Source organism: Esox lucius, chromosome 8 (genome assembly GCF_011004845.1).
Source record: "Esox lucius isolate fEsoLuc1 chromosome 8, fEsoLuc1.pri, whole genome shotgun sequence".
Taxonomy (NCBI): domain Eukaryota; kingdom Metazoa; phylum Chordata; class Actinopteri; order Esociformes; family Esocidae; genus Esox; species Esox lucius.
In genome coordinates, this window is record NC_047576.1 from 425,561 (window position 1) to 444,208 (window position 18,648).

Below are 18,648 nucleotides of genomic sequence, written 5' to 3' on the forward strand. Positions count from 1 at the left end.
ACCCCCAACTCACTGTCTTGCCTGCCATTAGCCCACAAGCCAACCCCCTACTCACTGCCCTGCCTGCCATTACCCACAAACCAACCCCCAACTCACTGCCCTGCCTGCCATTTAGCCCACAAACCAACCCCCAACTCACTGTCCTGACTGCCATTAGCCCACAAACCAACTCACTGCCCTGCCTGCCATTAGCCCATAAACTAAGCCCAAACTCACTGTCCTGCCTGCCATTTAGCCCACAAACCAACCCCCATCTCACTGCCCTGTCTGCCTTCAGCCCACAAACCAACCCCCAACTCACTGGCCTGCCTCCCATTAGCCCACAAACCAACCCCCAACTCACTGGCCTGCCTGCCATTAGCCCACTTGGCAACTAAATGGCCAACTGGCACATACATCCTGATTCCCTCCTCTGGACAATTACACTTAGAGTATTCAAATGAAATAATCACTTCCTGCTCTGATAAATGGGTTTAAACCATTTTCTCAGTTGACCAAAGACTTGTAAATCACTTGAAATATTGGGACATATTTGTACATGTGGCAGAGTGAAAGAGTGTGCTGATTAGCAGTGTGTCAGATTCAAACCCATGCTGTAGTGGTATATGTGCATCTGGGGCAGTGGCTTGGACTAGGTCACACCTTCCTATCTAATCACTCTTAACTCTGCAGTTTTTGACAGTGAAAATCTAACTTGCCTCCCGCATTTATTCCCCTACGTCTGGCATTTGTTGTATTCAAAATGGTTTGAATGTCTCAGCTGAAGGGGTTATGAAGAGGGTAATGGTCCATTTCTTATTGGGCAAGAGAAGGTCCTGTTGCAAGGCTGATTGCAATCAGCAATCACCTAAAGAGGACACCTGCTGATTCATCTGAGTAGAAGTAGCCAGGCTGTTTTCTGAGGGGAAACACTGTAAGTAAAATATGGTGGTGTGAGTGGAAACACATTATTATCATGTGAATAAACACATTTTGCATGTTCATTTTCTTAAAGAAGAACATGAAATATCTTGGTACTTCAATGGCCAAGAAGGTGAAAAATCACAGTGGAATATACAAATAAAGGCTCTGCATCTACTCATCGTACATGTACAGGCTTTACAAGGAGGTGAGCAAAACATTTATTTTCATCTTAGTTTGATGCTGTTGGGTCCAGGTGAACTTTCTAAATGACCCTTCACTGATTGGGACTGACTGAACAGGTCAAGGCCATCTGCACTTCATGCCTAATGGTTATCTGTGGATGGGGGTAGTGACAACTTTAAAGTTCTCTAGTGTGTCCCAAATAACATCCTATTGTCTATATTGCACTTCAGACCATGTATTTAGATCATGGCTTAGTGCTGCACTATAAAGGGGGAAGGGTGATGTTTTTGGACTAGAGAATGTCTTGTGTTGTCTGACCCTGAGCAGGTGAGTCCAGTCTGGAGCTCCATGCCTACCGGGCCACGGCCTCGATCCAGGGAGCTTTCTTTCCAAGTATGCTCAGAAGCAGCTCGGCTCTCCCAGCTCAACCAGTATGGAACAATCACCCGCCTGGAGCTCTGCTCAGCCTTGGGAACTGTTCATCTCTGTCGCCATTCTATGGAAGACTAAGCCTGGATATAAAGCGTACATTTTGATTAAAGTATCTGGTTTTATGATTGTAACCTTTTGTGTTGGTGGTGGTCTTAGCAATTGCAAAGGATTATTTTACTGGGAAAATGCATGTTCTCAGTCAAACTTGCCTGGAATAAGGGTAAAAATGTTCTGCATATGTCGGAGGTGCATAGAAAGGCTAACTGTGTCACAGACTCATTTCTTAAATAATTATGGTTGTTAATCGTAAACCTGTAGTGAATGAATGGTGAAATTACGTTCTTCTTACTTGCCTACAGATAAAGCTATTGAATGTTCGCTGGAGGGCGCTAGTCTACTGAACTTGACTAGTAAAAACTGAGCTATAATTATTTCACAGTGGTTCCTAAATTACACTCTGACATTCTCTGAAACACTTTCACTATTTAAAAACCTATATGAAATCAGATTTTGAGAAGTTTATTTTAAAAATTCAAGACTCGCACAAGACGCACACAACCACCCAGTTGTCAACACTGAGCCAGAGTAGGCGGGAATGTAGTTTGTTGACCAATGAAAAAGCGACCCTGGGGCCAATGAGAACTTTAGTTATCGGTTGACATGCGCTTAGTAGAAAGTCAGTGACAACTGGAGCAGTAGACGCGTTTTAATTCACTTTGAGTGGAAACCTATTATGTATTGATATCCTATGTCTACATAATTCAACCTTGAAGAATTAAAGAGCAAAAGGTATGTCCTTTAAGGCATGTTTTGTGGGACTTTTAATGAAGCTTGGCCTAAATATTTTGAAACTGAACAGTTCGCTTGTCTGTCTGTCGCTGTGTCATAAAGTCAAAATAGTCCGTTATGTTGCAGTAGAAGCTGGCAGTGTCACGCTTTCTACTTTTCTGGTCAATCAGCTACGACGTTATTGTAGTCAATTGGAACAGAAGTATTTAACAGTAGTTATGGAATTTGGTTATCATTTAAGCTCTGTGTTTCCTGCGGCACGGAGAGCGCTCGGTTTGGGGTAGACTCGTGCACAGAGAATGCCTGGAAATAATTTACGCTCTGCGCGTGAGCTCAATAGTGACATGCATGCCTGACTTCAATTAATTATATCCAATTAACTACTTTTCTTTGACAGTCACAGATTGTTAAATCGTACGTCTACTTAAGTAAAACGAAATATTTTACAAAAAACATGCTATGTTGAGAGGGCGGTGGTTTTATTTTGTATGGATATAATTACTTGTATTCAGACAGTAAAAAACAAATGTGCAGGCAGGAACACATTTGGAAGGGAGGACTCTGGGTTTGAACCCCGATCTCGGGTGGGGAACTGTAGAAGTTACTTGTGCCATGGAGTGATCTTACCACACCATGGTCTGCACAATCAATCAATCAATCAAATGTATTTATAAAGCCCTTTTTACAACAGCAGTTGTCACAAAGTGCTTTTACAGAGACACCCTGCCTTAAACCCCAAGGAGCAAACAACAGTAGTGTTGAATTTCAGTGGCTAGGAAAAACTCCCTAAGAAGGTTGAATTTTAGGAAGAAACCTAGAGAGGACCCAGGCTCAGAGGGGTGACCAGTCCTCTTCTGGCTGTGCCGGGTGAGATATTAAGAGTCCAATTGGAATAATAAATACATTTATCTGGGTTAAATCCAGAGTCTATTTGATTTTAGACTAGGTCAGAAGTATGACCTGGTGGACAGGGACAGCAACGGGCCCCCCAAACCAGGTAATCCGCAGGTGTGGACCAAGACCTCATCTCCTCCTAAAATGTAAAACTGGAGGAGACTGAGAAAAGTTAGTAGTGCATTCCTCATATCCCCCAGCACAATAATATAGCAGTGTAACACCTTGGAACTGAGACGGGGGGGTCCGGTGACACTGTGGCCCTACCCGGACAGGGCCCAACAGGCAGGAAATCAATCCACCCACATTGCCAGGCATCAACCAAAGGGACACCCACCTACCGCAACCCCCCTGAATGAGGGCCGAGTATTGCCAGCAGAGTACAGCCCAATTGCACCAGTGCGCAACAGAGAGTCAACAACAAGCCAGTGACTCTTCCCCCGAAAGGCATTGGAGGGAGGGCATCCAAGACGGTCTGAAAGACATTTAAAACAGTCATTTAATTTTTATGTTTGCCTGTCCATACGTTCATTTTTGTATTCTGGCAACGTATTTTCTTCTTTTAAACCTGTTGTTATTATAAACCATCCAGTAACTTAAATTGGATATTGTCTTTCATTTGTGTTGTGAGAGTATGTAAATGTCTCCTCCCCTTCCTGTCTCTTTACATTGATGACTTACCTTTTATCTTCCTGTAATGCTCCTTCCCTGTCCTTTCTTCATGCTCCGCCTCTTCCCTGGCCCTCTCCTTCCTGTCTTCACTAATGCCCCTCCCTCATTTCCTGCCTAATGTCCCTTATCATCTCCCCTCCAGATGCAGTTCATGCTGTTGTTCAGTCGCCAGGGGAAGTTGCGTCTCCAGAAATGGTACGTCCCCCAGGCTGACAAGGAGAAGAAGAAGATCACCAGAGAGCTTGTCCAGACCGTCCTGGCCAGGAAACCCAAGATGTGTTCCTTCCTGGAATGGAGAGACCTCAAGGTAGTTTACAAGAGGTGAGTGGTCACACGGCCATACCATAACCCATAAGGGCACTTCTGCATGCTATGACTATGCCACATAGTCATTTTCCATTACACTGTCAAACTGTGGTCATTTTGATTGTCTCAGTGAACATGAGTTAACTTCACTCACAAAATACCTTGAGAATTTTCAAATTCTCTGGATGAAGCATATCCCTGCCCTAGTCCCTCCTCTGTCCCTGGCCTAGTCCCTCCTCTGTCCCTGCCGTAGTCCCTCCTCTGTCCCTGCTGCAGTCCCTCCTCTGTCCCTGCTGTAGTCCCTCCTCTGTCCCTGCCCTAGTCCCTCCTCTGTCCCTGCCCTAGTCCCTCCTCTGTCCCTGCCGTAGTCCCTCCTCTGTCCCTGCCGTAGTCCCTCCTCTGTCCCTGCCCTAGTCCCTCCTCTGTCCCTGCCCTAGTCCCTCCTCTGTCCCTGCCCTAGTCCCTCCTCTGTCCCTGCCGTAGTCCCTCCTCTGTCCCTGCCCTAGTCCCTCCTCTGTCCCTGCCCTAGTCCCTCCTCTGTCCCAGTTCCACCACCTGTTCTCTCACCACCTCCTTCTGGCTCATTACTCAGACAGCCATGTAGGAATTATCTTGCTGTGTTCTGTGTATTAATCACTGTGTGTTTAGGTACGCCAGTCTGTATTTCTGCTGTGCCATAGAGGACCAGGACAATGAGCTGATAACGCTGGAGATCATCCACAGATATGTTGAACTACTGGATAAGTACTTTGGCAGTGTACGTCCCCATCTTCCTACACCTGACCTCTACACCTACTGACCTCTATACCCTGACATCTCTCCCCCACACCCTGACCTCTACACCCTGACACCTCTCCCCCACACCCTGACCTCTACACCCTGACACCTCTCCCCCACACCCTGACCTCTACCCCCTGACACCTCTCCCCCACACCCTGACCTCTACACCCTGACACCTGACCTCTACACCCAGACACCTCTCCCCCACACCCTGACCTCTACACCCTGACACCTCTCCCCCACACCCTGACCTCTACACCCTGACACCTCTCCCCCACACCCTGACCTCTACACCCTGACACCTGACCTCTACACCCAGACACCTCTCCCCCACACCCTGACCTCTACACCCTGACACCTCTCCCCCACACCCTGACCTCTACCCCCTGACACCTCTCCCCCACACCCTGACCTCTACACCCTGACATCTCTCCCCCACACCCTGACCTCTACACCCAGACACCTCTCCCCCACACCCTGACCTCTACCCCCTGACACCTCTCCCCCACACCCTGACCTCTACCCCCTGACACCTCTCCCCCACACCCTGACCTCTACACCCTGACACCTCTCCCCCACACCCTGACCTCTACACCCTGACACCTCTCCCCCACACCCTGACCTCTACACCCTGACACCTCTCCCCCACACCCTGACCTCTACACCCTGACACCTCTCCCCCACACCCTGACCTCTACACCCTGACACCTCTCCCCCACACCCTGACCTCTACACCCTGACACCTGACCTCTACACACTGACACCTCTCCCCCACACCCTGACCTCTACACCCTGACACCTGATCTCTACACCCTTGTTTCCATTCACTTCTTGTTGGTGAGTGACTGAATGAGTAAGCAAGCAGGACATCATATTTCACTTTAGGAAGGTGTAGGTTGTACTGTAGGTGTGTTTGTCTGTAGGTGTGTGAGTAGGACAACATATTTCACTTTAGGAAGGTGTGTGTGTGTGTGTGTGTGTGTGTGGGTGTGTGTGTGTGTGTCTATAGGTGTGTGAGCTGGACATCATCTTTAACTTTGAGAAGGCCTATTTCATCCTGGATGAGTTCTTACTAGGTGGAGAGGCTCAGGAGACTTCTAAGAAAAACGTCCTGAAGGCCATCGAACAAGCTGATCTTCTGCAGGAGGTAAGGCCCCTAACTGACTAACACTCTAACCCTGAGCTCCAAGATGCAGGAGGAGTCATCTCTATCTTTCCAATGTGGGAGTAGTCGTCTGTCGTCATGTCTGTCTGTCGTCATCTGTCTGTCAGTTCAATAAATAACTGGGGAACATTTGTTTACATTGCCAGCAACTGGAAAATATGAAATGTATAATAAAGTGTCTCATTTTTTCTTTCTCACTCTCTCTGTTGGTCTTTCTCTTCACGGTTATCTCACCTGTTATTTCAGACTTCTAAGAAGACTAAGAACAGCTTAAAGTTAATTGAGTAGAATTAAATCAGCATTGTGCCTTACCAACTGGCATCTGATAGGTTCAAGGGATATTTAAGATTTGGGGATTTTGAATGATGCCTACTCACCCTGACGTTAGATTAGATGATTTGTATGTCTCGGTTTGCTGGTTCAAGGAAGCTGTAGGTAGTGTTACTACTGCTTCTCATTGTCATTGTTGTACAAATCTAAATGACCAACCACCCAGCTTTGGACGAGTCAGAAACTACATTTGCCTCCAGTTGCGTTAAGTTAATCTTATGAAACCTTCAACTTTCTTCAGTCTGCACACACAGACATAACATGGGAACCAGTTCATTTTTGGTACATTTTCACTGAAAAATGCTTTTAACTTAGACCTTTTTCAGATTGTAAACTTTGTTTTTCCTTTACAAAATGCATTTCATACACACAAACTGGTTTTATTTGCACACGATAGAAGATATGTTGCAGCAGTTGTTATTAGCTGGGTACACAGAGAATATGATTTTAACATCCTTGCTGATCAGTTTTAACAAACAGAATGCACCCTGGGCCAGCAGTTTTGGGAACATAAATATGCTTAGGTCCTACTCATGTAACCTAAAAAAAATATTCCCATTAAGTTATTGCAGTTTGTTTGACTGTAATGCTCCAGTTTGTCTGTCATTACTGACACAAAACAAAGTGAATGTTAAATCAAACTATTTCTCAAGTTTCATGAACATCAGACGTATAGTAACAGTGCTTCCTGACATTCCCTTTTCCCACATATAAAAATGTAAAACTAACTGTGAAATCTGAGATTTAAAACCTTGTCACAATCTTGAATACAGCCATCTTTAACTCTCACACACAATTGTTCCCTCTTTATTTTGCTGTGATTTACAGAATCTAGACTTTCAGATCCGTCTCTTCCCAGGTACAGTCTACAATAACCCCTGCAGGAGACAGACCTGTTTATTAGCTATTAGCGTAAGGATTAGCTCCTGCTGTAGTTACCACCTGATAACCACCACATAACTGTAATAATATTAACATTTTAGCGGTTCCGTCTTCATTTGTTGTGTTGTTACTCGTGTTGGTTTCCCAATGTTCACATCCTGTCACTTTAATTCCATCCCCTAGCTAGCACCCTATTTTCACAAGTTATCCCTGTGTACTGCTATCTGGCAAAGAACGGAAGAACAGAACTAGTCTGGAAGTCCAGGCAATATGGACTATAGAGAAGGTCCAAATTGGCATTGTAGCATTCTTCAACAAACAACCACAGTCTGTAGTAGCACAGTCAAGATCCTCCCAGCCTCTCCAGAATGAATGAGAGATTCCAGTTTCTGCAGCCTGAGTTCGAGGTGTAGTATAAGTCAGAATGCCTCTCCCTCCAGCATTCCTTCCATGTCAGCCATGGAGACCAATACCTCAATATTTCAACATACCTTCAGCGATTAAAGGATTTGGGTTTTGAAACAGTGAGTGAGGAAGGATTAGGGTGAAGGAGTAGGGTTTAGCCAAACCTGCTGACCTAGATGATCCTTCACTATTACAGTAGCCCACTGTTGATAAGCAGGGATCAGTAACACACAGGGACATCTCCCTTGAGTCAGTGTCTGTGCTGTAAACTGATAGCTGCTCTACAGATGCTGTTATTGCCAGACCGCCTGCTGCTATAACAGTCAGTTAGCTAGTAATGGTCCATTCACAGGATCTCTGTACAGTAGGTATTAGCATTACAGCAGAAACCAAGCCATTACTGCAGTCTAAAGGACAGTGTTATGAAGACCAGGCAGTCTCAGGAAATCATGGAGACTGGAAGTATTTAAACTGTGCCGCTTGTATGTCCATGAGGCTGAATAGTAGATCATATGGTTTGAATCTAATGGTTTCAGTTCATGTTTGATTAGACCCTTCGCCTGAACCCTGACCTCTTCACCTTACCTATACCTTGTCTATTCCCCAAAACCTCTGTGATTGTCTGGTTACAGAAACACTACCCTGAATGGCTGGCTACAGTGACACATCTGTGATTGGATGGCTACAGTGGCTCCTTCCTGGTTTACATGTCTTGTTGTGTGTTTGTAGAGCCAGAGTGAGGACTGGGGGGGGTTACCCAATGAGGAGATCTTATGACGGGCTGGAGTCTCTTCACCAGGTGCCTGCTGGGTAAATACCATGGTGCATGGTGTTTCAAAAGTGGAGTGTTCTGTGACTGTCATTCCAACTTTGCATGAGATGAGCCAGCCAGCCGGTCAGACAGCATGGCATGAACCAGTCAGTAAATCAGCCAGCCAGCTGGTCGGTCAGCATGGCATGACCAGTCAGTAAATTAGCCAGCTTGTCGGTCAACATGGCATGAACCAGTCGTGTATATCATCCAGCCAGTCAGCATGACATGAGCCAGTCAGTAAATCAGCCAACCGGTCAGTCAGCATGGTGTAAACCAGTCCAGTAGTGAGCCATTCAATTCATTTGCGTGGTGTGAACCAGTCAGGTAGCTTCCTAGTCAGTCAATCAGTCTGTCGGTAAATCAGCCAGCCAGTCAGTCAGGATGGTGTGACCCAGTCATTCGGCATGGGTTTCAGAGTGTTGTGTTGTTTGACTGCATGCAGCATAATGTGCTTTACCTCATGTGAGAGCGTCCAACAAGAGGTGAAACACAGTAATAGTGTTTTCTGGAACTGAAATGCTCACATTGGTTTAGACACTGATATCTGACTCTCTTTAATGAATGGATGAGGAAGGTGTATCTGTTTGTCGCAATCTACCGGAATCTGGATGGGGTGGTGAAGGCTGGAGCATCACTCCTATTTCCCCTGGCTGTGGTTGTCAGGCCTGGGAGCCCCTTCTGCCCGGGGTTAAAAGCCTGGCTCTTTCCCAGACAGATTGATCCTCCCAACACCCCCCCTACCCCCCCCCCCCCCCCCCCCCCGTGGCTTGTCCAGATCCGGGTCAGACATTCACATTTGCCTGACCAAAGTTCTTTCTTGATGAAGAAATGTTATAGCCCTAGTAATACAAATGGTCAATTATAAACCCTAAATACTCTGTGAACAGAGCCAGAGAAGTACCAAAATGTATGTGTGTGATCAACATTTCACTACAGAGGACTTGGCTTCTGTCCATATAACCCCTATCTTTATGAAACTGTCCTTATAACCCCTATCTGTATGAAACTGTCCTTATAACCCCTATCTGTATGAAACTGTCCTTATAACCCCTATCTTTATGAAACTGTCCTTATAACCCCTATCAGTATGAAACTGTCCTTATAACCCCTATCTTTATGAAACTGTCCTTATAACCCCTATCTTTATAAAACTGTGCAGATGATGTCTGTCATCAATAATAAAGGGAGGTTTAAATGTTCTGTCCTCAGGGAGAGTTGTTTGTTCTTGTTAAAAACTGATGTAACCCATTGAGGCGTGATTTTGTTTTCCATAAGTTAACTTGCAGCTTTGGTCTCTGTTTATTGATTCACTTAGTTGAATTGTGAGATTAAATGCAATTTACCACCCGCAACCACTAGAGAGAGAGGTGTTGTGGCTAGGTCATTTTTGCTAGGCTAGCTAAAGGAAAAAAAGATGCTTTCAAATTCTAACATGTTGGAAACATGAGCTGCACTATGATTTTGAGGTATTTTTGGTTCTGGAGTTGTCCTTTTAATTATTCAGTTTTGGCTGGTTTGTGCCCAGTTAGTCTGTTAAACCAAACACCTAGGTCTTAAGTGTGGTTCTGAATGGACACTAAAGAGACTAAATCTTTAAATCATCTCCAATACTGCATTTGTCCTATTGTTGGTTTTTGTATGAAACTCAGAGCTGAATTCCAGTGACTGTCTTCTAGGACCCTAGCCTTCAATCTTGTTCCATTTCTTGGTCTGTCACAGGGTTACAGAGGTTATCTGCTTGGCATGTAGCATCACAGGCTGACAGGTGCCTTTTACATTGTTTTTACACCACTGAGGGCAGGACCGCACCCTGGGCACTATTTGAAGTGTTGACTATGGCAAATTGTTGCGTTGTGGTGAGCTGCGTTCCACGTTGCATGTATTTGGTGAAGTTTAATCACCCTGGTGTCACTGGCACTGAGCGCAAGGTGGTATTGATCCAGTAGGAATAGGTGAGGAAGCAGTCTGCATATTCCACATGGCCCTGAAAGAATAAGACTGTCGCAGGTGGCTGTATCATCCTGCAGCGTGTTGTATTGAGTCACTGACTGAAAGGGAACTTGATTATGACTATAACCGTGGTTCTCTCGTTTTAGCCACAGTAAAGAGCAGACCTGAGCCAGGCTTCTATCACCCAGGAGGCGGGGACCTCAAACTGACTCAAGACCTGTTTGTCTCAACAGGCATGATTTAGTTTGTTGTAACTGGGTTGTGCACACGTGATGGATGTCCCTTAGCATGTTGAACCTTATACCTTTCCTCAGGGAACCAAGATTGTATTCCTAGCCTAAGGTTAGGTTTAGGGTTAAATTAACCTAGCAGGCTGTTAGTGTTAGTTGATAACTGTAGAACTGTAGTCTAGAACTGTAGAACTGGAAATCAACTAATCTTTCTGCTCATCCAATGTTTATGCTTCAGGTATGCTGGTTCCTAATATCGGCGGGGGGGCCTCCGAGTCCTCTGGCCTCTTCCAGAACTAGGCTAAACCCTGAGGTGTACTGAACTGTCTTACCAGTCTGTTTAAAAACCCTGAGGTGAATTCTGTACTGTCTTGTCAGTCAACTTTCATAGCTGTATGGCCACTTGCCTGCATTTTCTATTTCTGTTGATCCCTGTTGAGCTGTAGAGTTAAGGTCTGCGTTGGTATTGGTACACTAGTACCTCCACCTCTAGCTAAGAAAACCTTGAACCTTAACCCCTAGCTAGGAAGGCTGTTGTTTTACCTAAACCAGTACTTAGAAAGCCTCTTGTTGTATATTAATTTCTAGTGGTACCTCAACCTGTAGCTACCTTCTTGTCCATCTTACAGTGTTGTCTTTCTATGAGGAAGTACTTATGTTTGTAAGTTACTGGAAAACACTGTTTATGCGTGTCTGTGTGACAGTTTGTTTTTCAGTGCTGTCCAGGATAATTTTACCTCTGGGTAAAGATGAGCAAAATATCCTACACAAATGGCTTTGTTTATCAGCTTGGTTACACTATAAGATAAACCTAATAATAGATTGTGTTACATTGTTCTTAAAACATGCCACTCCTGTATTTAATGCCCCCTGCCCTTTCAAATACAGCAGCACTGAGTCTTCCACACCCTGTTTCCAAAAAACGAAGCAATAAATGCAAATAAAAACAGAATGCACTGATGTGCAAATCGTGTATCCCTATATTTAATTGAAAGTAGTACACATACAACATATCAAATGTTGAAACTGAGAAATTTCATTGTTTTTGGGAAAATTCATGCCCATTTTGAATTTGATGCCAGCAAAAAAGCTTACCACTTTGTGGCATCACCTATTATTTTAACAATACTCTGTAAGCATTTGGGAACTGAGGAGACACATTTCTGTAGTTTTAACAGTGAAATGTTTTCCCGTTCTTGCTTGATTTCAGCTGCTCAACAGTTCAGGGTCTCCTTTGTCTTATGTTTCATTTCATAATGTGCCAAATGTTTTAAATGACAGGTCACGACTGCAGGCAGGCCAGTTTAGCACCCAGACGCTTTTACTACAGAGCCATGCTGTTGTATTACATTCAGAATGTGGTTTGGCATTGTCTTGCTGAAATAAGCAAGGCCTTCCCTGAAAAAGACATCTGGGTGGCAGCATATGTTGCTCCAAAACCTGTATATATTGTTCAGCATTTATATGGTGCCTTAACAGATGTGCAAGTCACCCATTCCATGTGCACTAATTCACCCCCATACCATCACGGATGCTGGCTTTTGATCTGTGTGCTCATAACAACCCGGGTAGTCCCTCTCCTTTTTAGTCTGGAGGATGTGGTGTCCATGATTCCCAAAAAGAATTTCAAATTTTGATTTGTCAGACCACAGGACAGTTGCACTTCGCCTCAATCCATCTTAAATGAGCTTGGGCCCAGAGAAGTTGGCTGCGGTTTTGGATCTTCTTTGCATGGTAGAGTTTTTTGGAGGTGTTCCTGAGCCCATGCAGTGATTTCCACTACAGAATCATGTCTGTTTTTAATGTAGTGATTTCCACTACAGAATCATGTCTGTTTTTAATGCAGTGCCGCCTGAGTCTCCGAATATCACGGCCATCCAATATTGGTTTTAGGCCTTGTCCCTTGCATACAGAGATTTCTCCAGGTTCTCTGAATCTTTTAATGATATTATGTACTGTAGACGATGAAATCCCCAAACTTATTTGTTGTGATACATTATTCTTGAATTATGGCACTATTTGCTAAGCAGTCTTTCAGAGTGGTGAACCCCTCCCCATCCTCACTTCTGATAGGCCCATCCTCTCTGGAATGATCCTTTAATACTCAGTGATGTTACTGACCTATTACCAATTGACCTAATTAGTTGTGTGGTATTCCACCAGGTTTAGTTTTTTGGCATTACACAACTTTTCCAGTCTTTTGTTGCCTCTGTCCTTTTTTGAAACGTGTTGCTGGCATCAAATTCAAAGTGGGCAAATATTTAAAATATCTCGGCTTCATTTGACATGTCTTTGTACAATTTTCTATTGAATATAGTGTTTAAATTATTTGCATTCTGTTTTTATTTACATTTTACGCAGCGTCCCAACATTTTTGGAAACAGGGCTGTAGTGTTAGTTGAGGTGGAAGAACACCGCAAAGAATCTGACATCATACGTCCATACAACATTTCTCCAGATCCTTCAGAGAGCTTGGTCCTCACTTTTGGACTCTCTTCAGCTCACCTTACATGTTTTCCATAGAGTTGGGTCTGGGAATTGGGATGGCCATGCTTGATTCTGTGGTTTGTAAGCTAATTTTGTGTGGATCTAGAGGAATACTTTGGATCATTGTCCTACTGGAAGATCCAACAATGACTCAGTTTTAGCCTCCTGGCAGAGTCCATGGTCCCATGTATCCCAGAAGAGTCCATGGTCCCTCGTATCCCATCTATGTCCCCAGGGACTTTGGAGGCAAAACATCCCAACAACATCACATATAAACCACCATATTTCAGACTGGGGAGGCAGTTATGTTTTTCATTATTCTTCCTTTTTTAATGTCAAACACACCTCTTGTGTTTGTGTTTTATTTTTTCTTATCTGACCATAGAATCAATTCCAAGACCAATCAAAGTTTCAATGGTGGTTAGCAAACTCCATCCACTGACAATGTGTAGAGGCTTTCTTTCGGAAATACAGCTCTGGAAAAATTTAGACCACTCGTAATTGTTCTTAAATCAGCATCTCTACATGTATGGCAGCCATTCCACTGTCTGTTCAATTCCAAAACAGGCACACCTCATTTTACTTAATGAGGTAATGATTTGGTGATTTCCTGAACCAAATCTAATTTAACCATAGGTACTTAAACTCCTCCACTTTGGAGCTTTGGGTCATGACCGAAAGGACAAGATCCCAGATACAGGCGGCCGAAATGAGCTTTCTCCGCAGGGTGGCTGGGCGTTCCCTTAGAGATAGGGTGAGAAGCTCGGTCACCCGGGAGGAGCTCAGAGTAGAGCCGCTGCTCCTCCACATCGAGAGGGGTCAGCTGAGGTGGCTTGGTCCATCTGTTTCGGATGCCTCCGGAACGCCTTCCTGGGAAGGTGTTTCCGGTCCCGTCCCACCGGGAGGAGACCCCGGGGAAGACCTAGGACACGCTGGAGGGACTATGTCTCCCGGCTGGCCTGGGAACGCCTCGGTGTCTCCCCGGAAGAGCTGAGGAGTGTCTGGGGAGAGGGAAGTCTGGGCATCTCTGCTTAGACTGCTGCCCCCGCGACCCGGCCCCGGATGAAGCGGAAGAAGATGTATGTATGTATGTATGTATGTATGTATGTATGTAAATCTAATTTAACAAGGGAAAAGTATAAAAACCACTGCTGTGGTCATCACTATTCTCTTGCAATAGGACCAGCTGGATGGCAAAAACAGTGCAAGTAGTACCTCAAAGGTAAATTCAATTTAAAAAATAACTATTCACCATGACAAAAGAGTTGAAAAGAAAAGCTTTGAGTGAGGAAAAGAAGGATTAAATTCTGGCTTTACTGGCAGAGGGATACAGTGAGCATCAGGTTGGTTCCATCCTGAAAATTTAAAAGATGGCGGTTCATAAGAACAAGGTCAAGCAACAGACATTGTGGACAACAAAGCTACAGACTGGCAGAGGGCAAAACGACTGTCCACTGACAGATGACCGTCAACTCATTCGAATGTCACTCAACAACTGTAGGATGACATCAAGTGACCTACATGAAGAATGGCAAACAGCAGCTGGGGTGAAGTGCACGGTGAGGACGGTTTGAAACAGGCCTCCTAGGGGCAGGGCTGAAGCTAGAAAAAAGCCCTTCATCATTGAAGTTTGATTGGACCATAGAGGAAGTTGACTCTGACGAGTCAAATTTTCAGTCCAACACCTGGTCAGACGGAGACCTGGAGAGGCCTACAAGCCACAGTGTCTCGCACCCCCTGTGACATTTGGTGGAGGATCGGTGAAGATCTGGGGATGCTTCAGCAAGGCTGGAATCGGGCAGTTTGCCTTTGTGAAGGACGCATGAATCAAGCCAAGTACAAGGTTCTCCTGGAAGAACACCTGCTTCCTTCTGCTCTGACAATGTTCCCCCAACTCATAGTTTTTTTCAGCAGGGCAATGCTCCATGCCACACAGCCAAGTCAATCAAGGTGTGGATGGAGGACCACCAGATCAAGACCTTGTCATGGCCAGCCCAATCTCCAGACCTGAACCCCATTGAAAACCTCTGGAATTTGATCAAGAGGAAGAAGGTATGGTCACAAGCCAACAAATTGAGCTACTTGAATTTTTGTGCCAGGAGTGGCATAAGTCACCCAACAGCAATGTGACTGACTGTGGAGACCATGCCAAGACTCTTGAAAGCTGTGATAAAAAATCTGGGTTATTCCACCAAATATTGATTTCTGAACTCTTCCTGAGTTAAAACATTAGTATTTTGTTGTTGAAAAATGAATATGAATTTGTTTTATTTGCATTATTTGAGGTCTGAAAACAATGCATATTTTTTGGTTATTTTGACTAGTTGTTATTTTGTACGAATAAATACTCTAAATGAAAATATTTTTATTTGGAATTTGGGAGTAATGTTGTTAGTAGTTAATTGTTAATTTTACTCAAACACATACCTATGAATAGTAAAACCAGAGAAACTGATAATTTTGCAGTGGTCTCTTAATTCTTTCCAGAGCTGTACACTCACCTAAAGGATTATTAGGAACGCCATACTAATACTGTGTTTGACCCCCTTTTGCCTTCAGAAATGCCTTAATTCTACGTGGTATTGATTCAACAAGGTGCTGAAAGCTTTCTTTAGGAGTGTTTGTCCATATTGATATGATAGCATCTTGCAGTTGATGGAGATTTGTGGGATGCACATCCAGGGCACGAAGCTCCTGTTCCACCACATCCCAAAGATGCTCTATTGGGTTGAGATCTGGTGACTGTGGGGGCCATTTCAGTACAGTGAACTCATTGTCATGTTCAAGAAACCAATTTGAAATGATTCGAGCTTTGTGACATGGTGCATTATCCTGCTGGAATTAGCCATCAGAGGATGGGTACATGGTGGTCATAAAGGGATGGACATTTAAACCATGCCCAATTGGCACTAAGGGGCCTAAAGTGTGCCAAGAAAACATCCCCCACACCATTACACCACCACCACCACCAGCCTGCACAGTGGTAACAAGGCATGATGGATCCATGTTCTCATTCTGTTTACGCCAAATTCTGACTCTACTATCTGAATGTCTCAACAGAAATCGAGACTCATCAGACCAGGCAACATTCTTCCAGTCTTCAACTGTCCAATTTTGATGAGCTTGTGCAAATTGTAGCCTCTTTTTCCTATTTGCAGTGGAGATGAGTGGTACCCGGTGGGGTCTTCTGCTGTTGTAGCCCATTCGCCTCAAAGTTGTGCGTGTTGTGGCTTCACAAATGCTTTGCTGCATACCTCGTTTGTAACGAGTGGTTATTTCAGTCAAAGTTGCTTTTCTATCAGCTTGAATCAGTCGGCCCATTGTCCTCTGACCTCTAGCATCAACAAGGCATTTTCGCCCACAGGAATGCCGCATACTGGATGTTTTTCCCTTTTCACACCATTCTTTGTAAACCCTAGAAATGGTTGTGCGTGAAAATCCAGTAACTGAGCAGATTGTGAAATACGGCCCATCTGGCACCAAACAACCATGCCACGCTCAAAATTGCTTAAATCACCTTTCTTTCCCATTCTGACATTCAGTTTGGAGTACAGGGAGATTGTCTTGACCAGGACCACACCCCTAAATGCTTGAACCAACTGCCATGTGATTGGTTGATTAGATAATTGCATTAATGAGAAATTGAACAGGTGTTCCTAATAATCCTTTAGGTGAGTGTATATACCTATAGCTTGTTGGCATGGATTGTTTTACTGGGTTTGTACAGTTGCCTAAAATCCTTGAAACTGCTGGAATTTGTACATATTTTCAAGGTTGTGAAACCGCTTATAAATGCTTCTTAATGATTCGGATGAACTGGAGGGCGCATATGCATGTACGAGTGAATGGAAATACTTTGAGTGTGTGATCTATCTGATAAACAGAAACATTCTTTCATAGCCTTTTTTGCTCATCTTCACTAAGGGGTCCAATAAGACAGTGTGTTGTTGTAGCTCTCTATCAATGCCTGTATTCACAGTACTTAATTTCATAGTAGTTCTTTAGCAAGGCCTGTATTCAGTGTTTGGTGTTTTACAGTAGTTCTCTATCAAGGCCTACATTCACAGTGTTTAGTGATTAATCATGTTCTACCTGCTGCTGTGTCCTGCACCCCCCCTTCTGTCCTGTGGGTGTTGTCCATGTTCCTGCCTGACTACATTGAAGATGCAGTTGTTGAATGTACAGTCTAGCAGGTTGCTGTGTAGTTGGTGTCTGCAAAGCAGTTAGGCAGGAATGTTGTGTGTCTTCCTGTTGTCTCACAGCTCTGTGCCTTTCTCTCCCTTCAGCCCCGTCATGAGTACTTTAATGTGCCTGTGTACTAAATCGCACCTACTGCTGCTGCTGCTGCTGCTGTCATCACTGCTGTCCTGTCAATCCTGCATGCTGAGCCCCTCCCCCATTCAGGACATTGCCCCTCCCCCATTAAGCATATGGCCACACCCCTATTCAGCACTTGGCCCCTCCCCTATTCAGCACATTTTCCCCGCCCCCTAAGCACTGGCGTCACCACACTGCCATTGGTCCACAGCTTCAGCTCCTCTCACTTCTGTCAGCTGTTTCCGCTGTTTGGTGTCTAGCCTGAGAATCATTTTGGTTAAATTATGTTACGTTCATGGGTTTATTAGACTGTATGTTTAAACATGGGCTCTTCAATGGCTTGTCATTGTTTGTATGTTCATTTATGAATTTAGCCATTGTGTTTCTTTCAATGTTTACTGAGACAACATGGTACAGCAAATGATCGATCACACATAGGAACACACATGCTTAGGCCATTGACCTTTCTTGTTGTGTCGTGATTTTATTTCTGTATAGGTGTTTTATGTATGGTTTGTAATGATTCAGCAAAAATAGTCTATTATTTAGTATGACTTGCAGGAGGTTTAGAAGTGACCATTATTATTTTGTTTTATATGTAAGGATTAAAAGTAAGCATTTTAACATGTTCATGCTGATCAGCTGAAGAAAGTCCATTTAGGGTCAGAAACACTGCTGGGTATAAGTGTCACATTCACATGTGTGCTAGTTAGCTATGTGCACTGATCAATGAAGATGTCTTAGCTTTTGATTTAATGACAGACTTTTACAATGAAAATGTTAAAAGTTTTTAATGAATCTCCCAAGTGTATTGGGTATTAGTATTCCACATTTGTCATTGTTGTATGTTGTTTGTTTAATTTGTCTCACAAATGAATTATCATTTTAAATGAAGTATAATAAATAGTTCTGGAAGAAAACATTGTTTGAAATATGTGTTTAGAATGGTACTTTTTATCTAGATCCAGAATTCCATGGAAATTTTGATCTCACACACACACACACACACACCATATTACAACTTAACCATGTTTAATAACATTACTGTCTAACCATATTACAGTATAACCATGTGTAATAACATTACAGCCCCACCATATTAGCCTAAC

The 18,648-nt window shown here is 44.0% G+C and overlaps 1 protein-coding gene across 3 annotated transcripts; it reads left to right on the forward strand.

Annotated features, from left to right (window-relative positions):
* Positions 1 to 923: 923 nt before the first annotated feature.
* LOC105029428 (AP-1 complex subunit sigma-2) lies at positions 924 to 18,450 on the forward strand. Of its 3 annotated transcripts, XM_029121834.2 has the most exons (8): positions 924 to 1,108; positions 1,414 to 2,307; positions 4,016 to 4,194; positions 4,828 to 4,936; positions 5,969 to 6,106; positions 7,283 to 7,313; positions 10,974 to 11,089; positions 17,509 to 18,450. In XM_029121834.2, the coding sequence occupies exons 3-7, from the start codon at positions 4,016 to 4,018 to the stop codon at positions 11,033 to 11,035; spliced, it is 519 nt and encodes a 172-aa protein (XP_028977667.1). In that variant the 5' UTR covers positions 924 to 1,108; positions 1,414 to 2,307; the 3' UTR covers positions 11,036 to 11,089; positions 17,509 to 18,450. The 3 variants fall into 3 exon arrangements, with proteins under 3 accessions (XP_028977667.1, XP_028977668.1, XP_028977669.1); XM_029121835.2 differs by lacking the exon at positions 7,283 to 7,313; XM_029121836.2 differs by lacking the exons at positions 7,283 to 7,313; positions 10,974 to 11,089.
* Positions 18,451 to 18,648: the final 198 nt, after the last annotated feature.

Bases quoted from the DNA above. Each gene is read 5' to 3' on its own strand.
- LOC105029428 (XM_029121834.2), top strand. From the start codon at position 4,016: ATGCAGTTCATGCTGTTGTTCAGTCGCCAGGGGAAGTTGCGTCTCCAG. The intron at 4,195-4,827 runs GTGAGTGGTCAC...CTGTGTGTTTAG, and splicing joins CTCAAGGTAGTTTACAAGAG to GTACGCCAGTCTGTATTTCT. The intron at 4,937-5,968 runs GTACGTCCCCAT...GTGTGTCTATAG, and splicing joins TGGATAAGTACTTTGGCAGT to GTGTGTGAGCTGGACATCAT.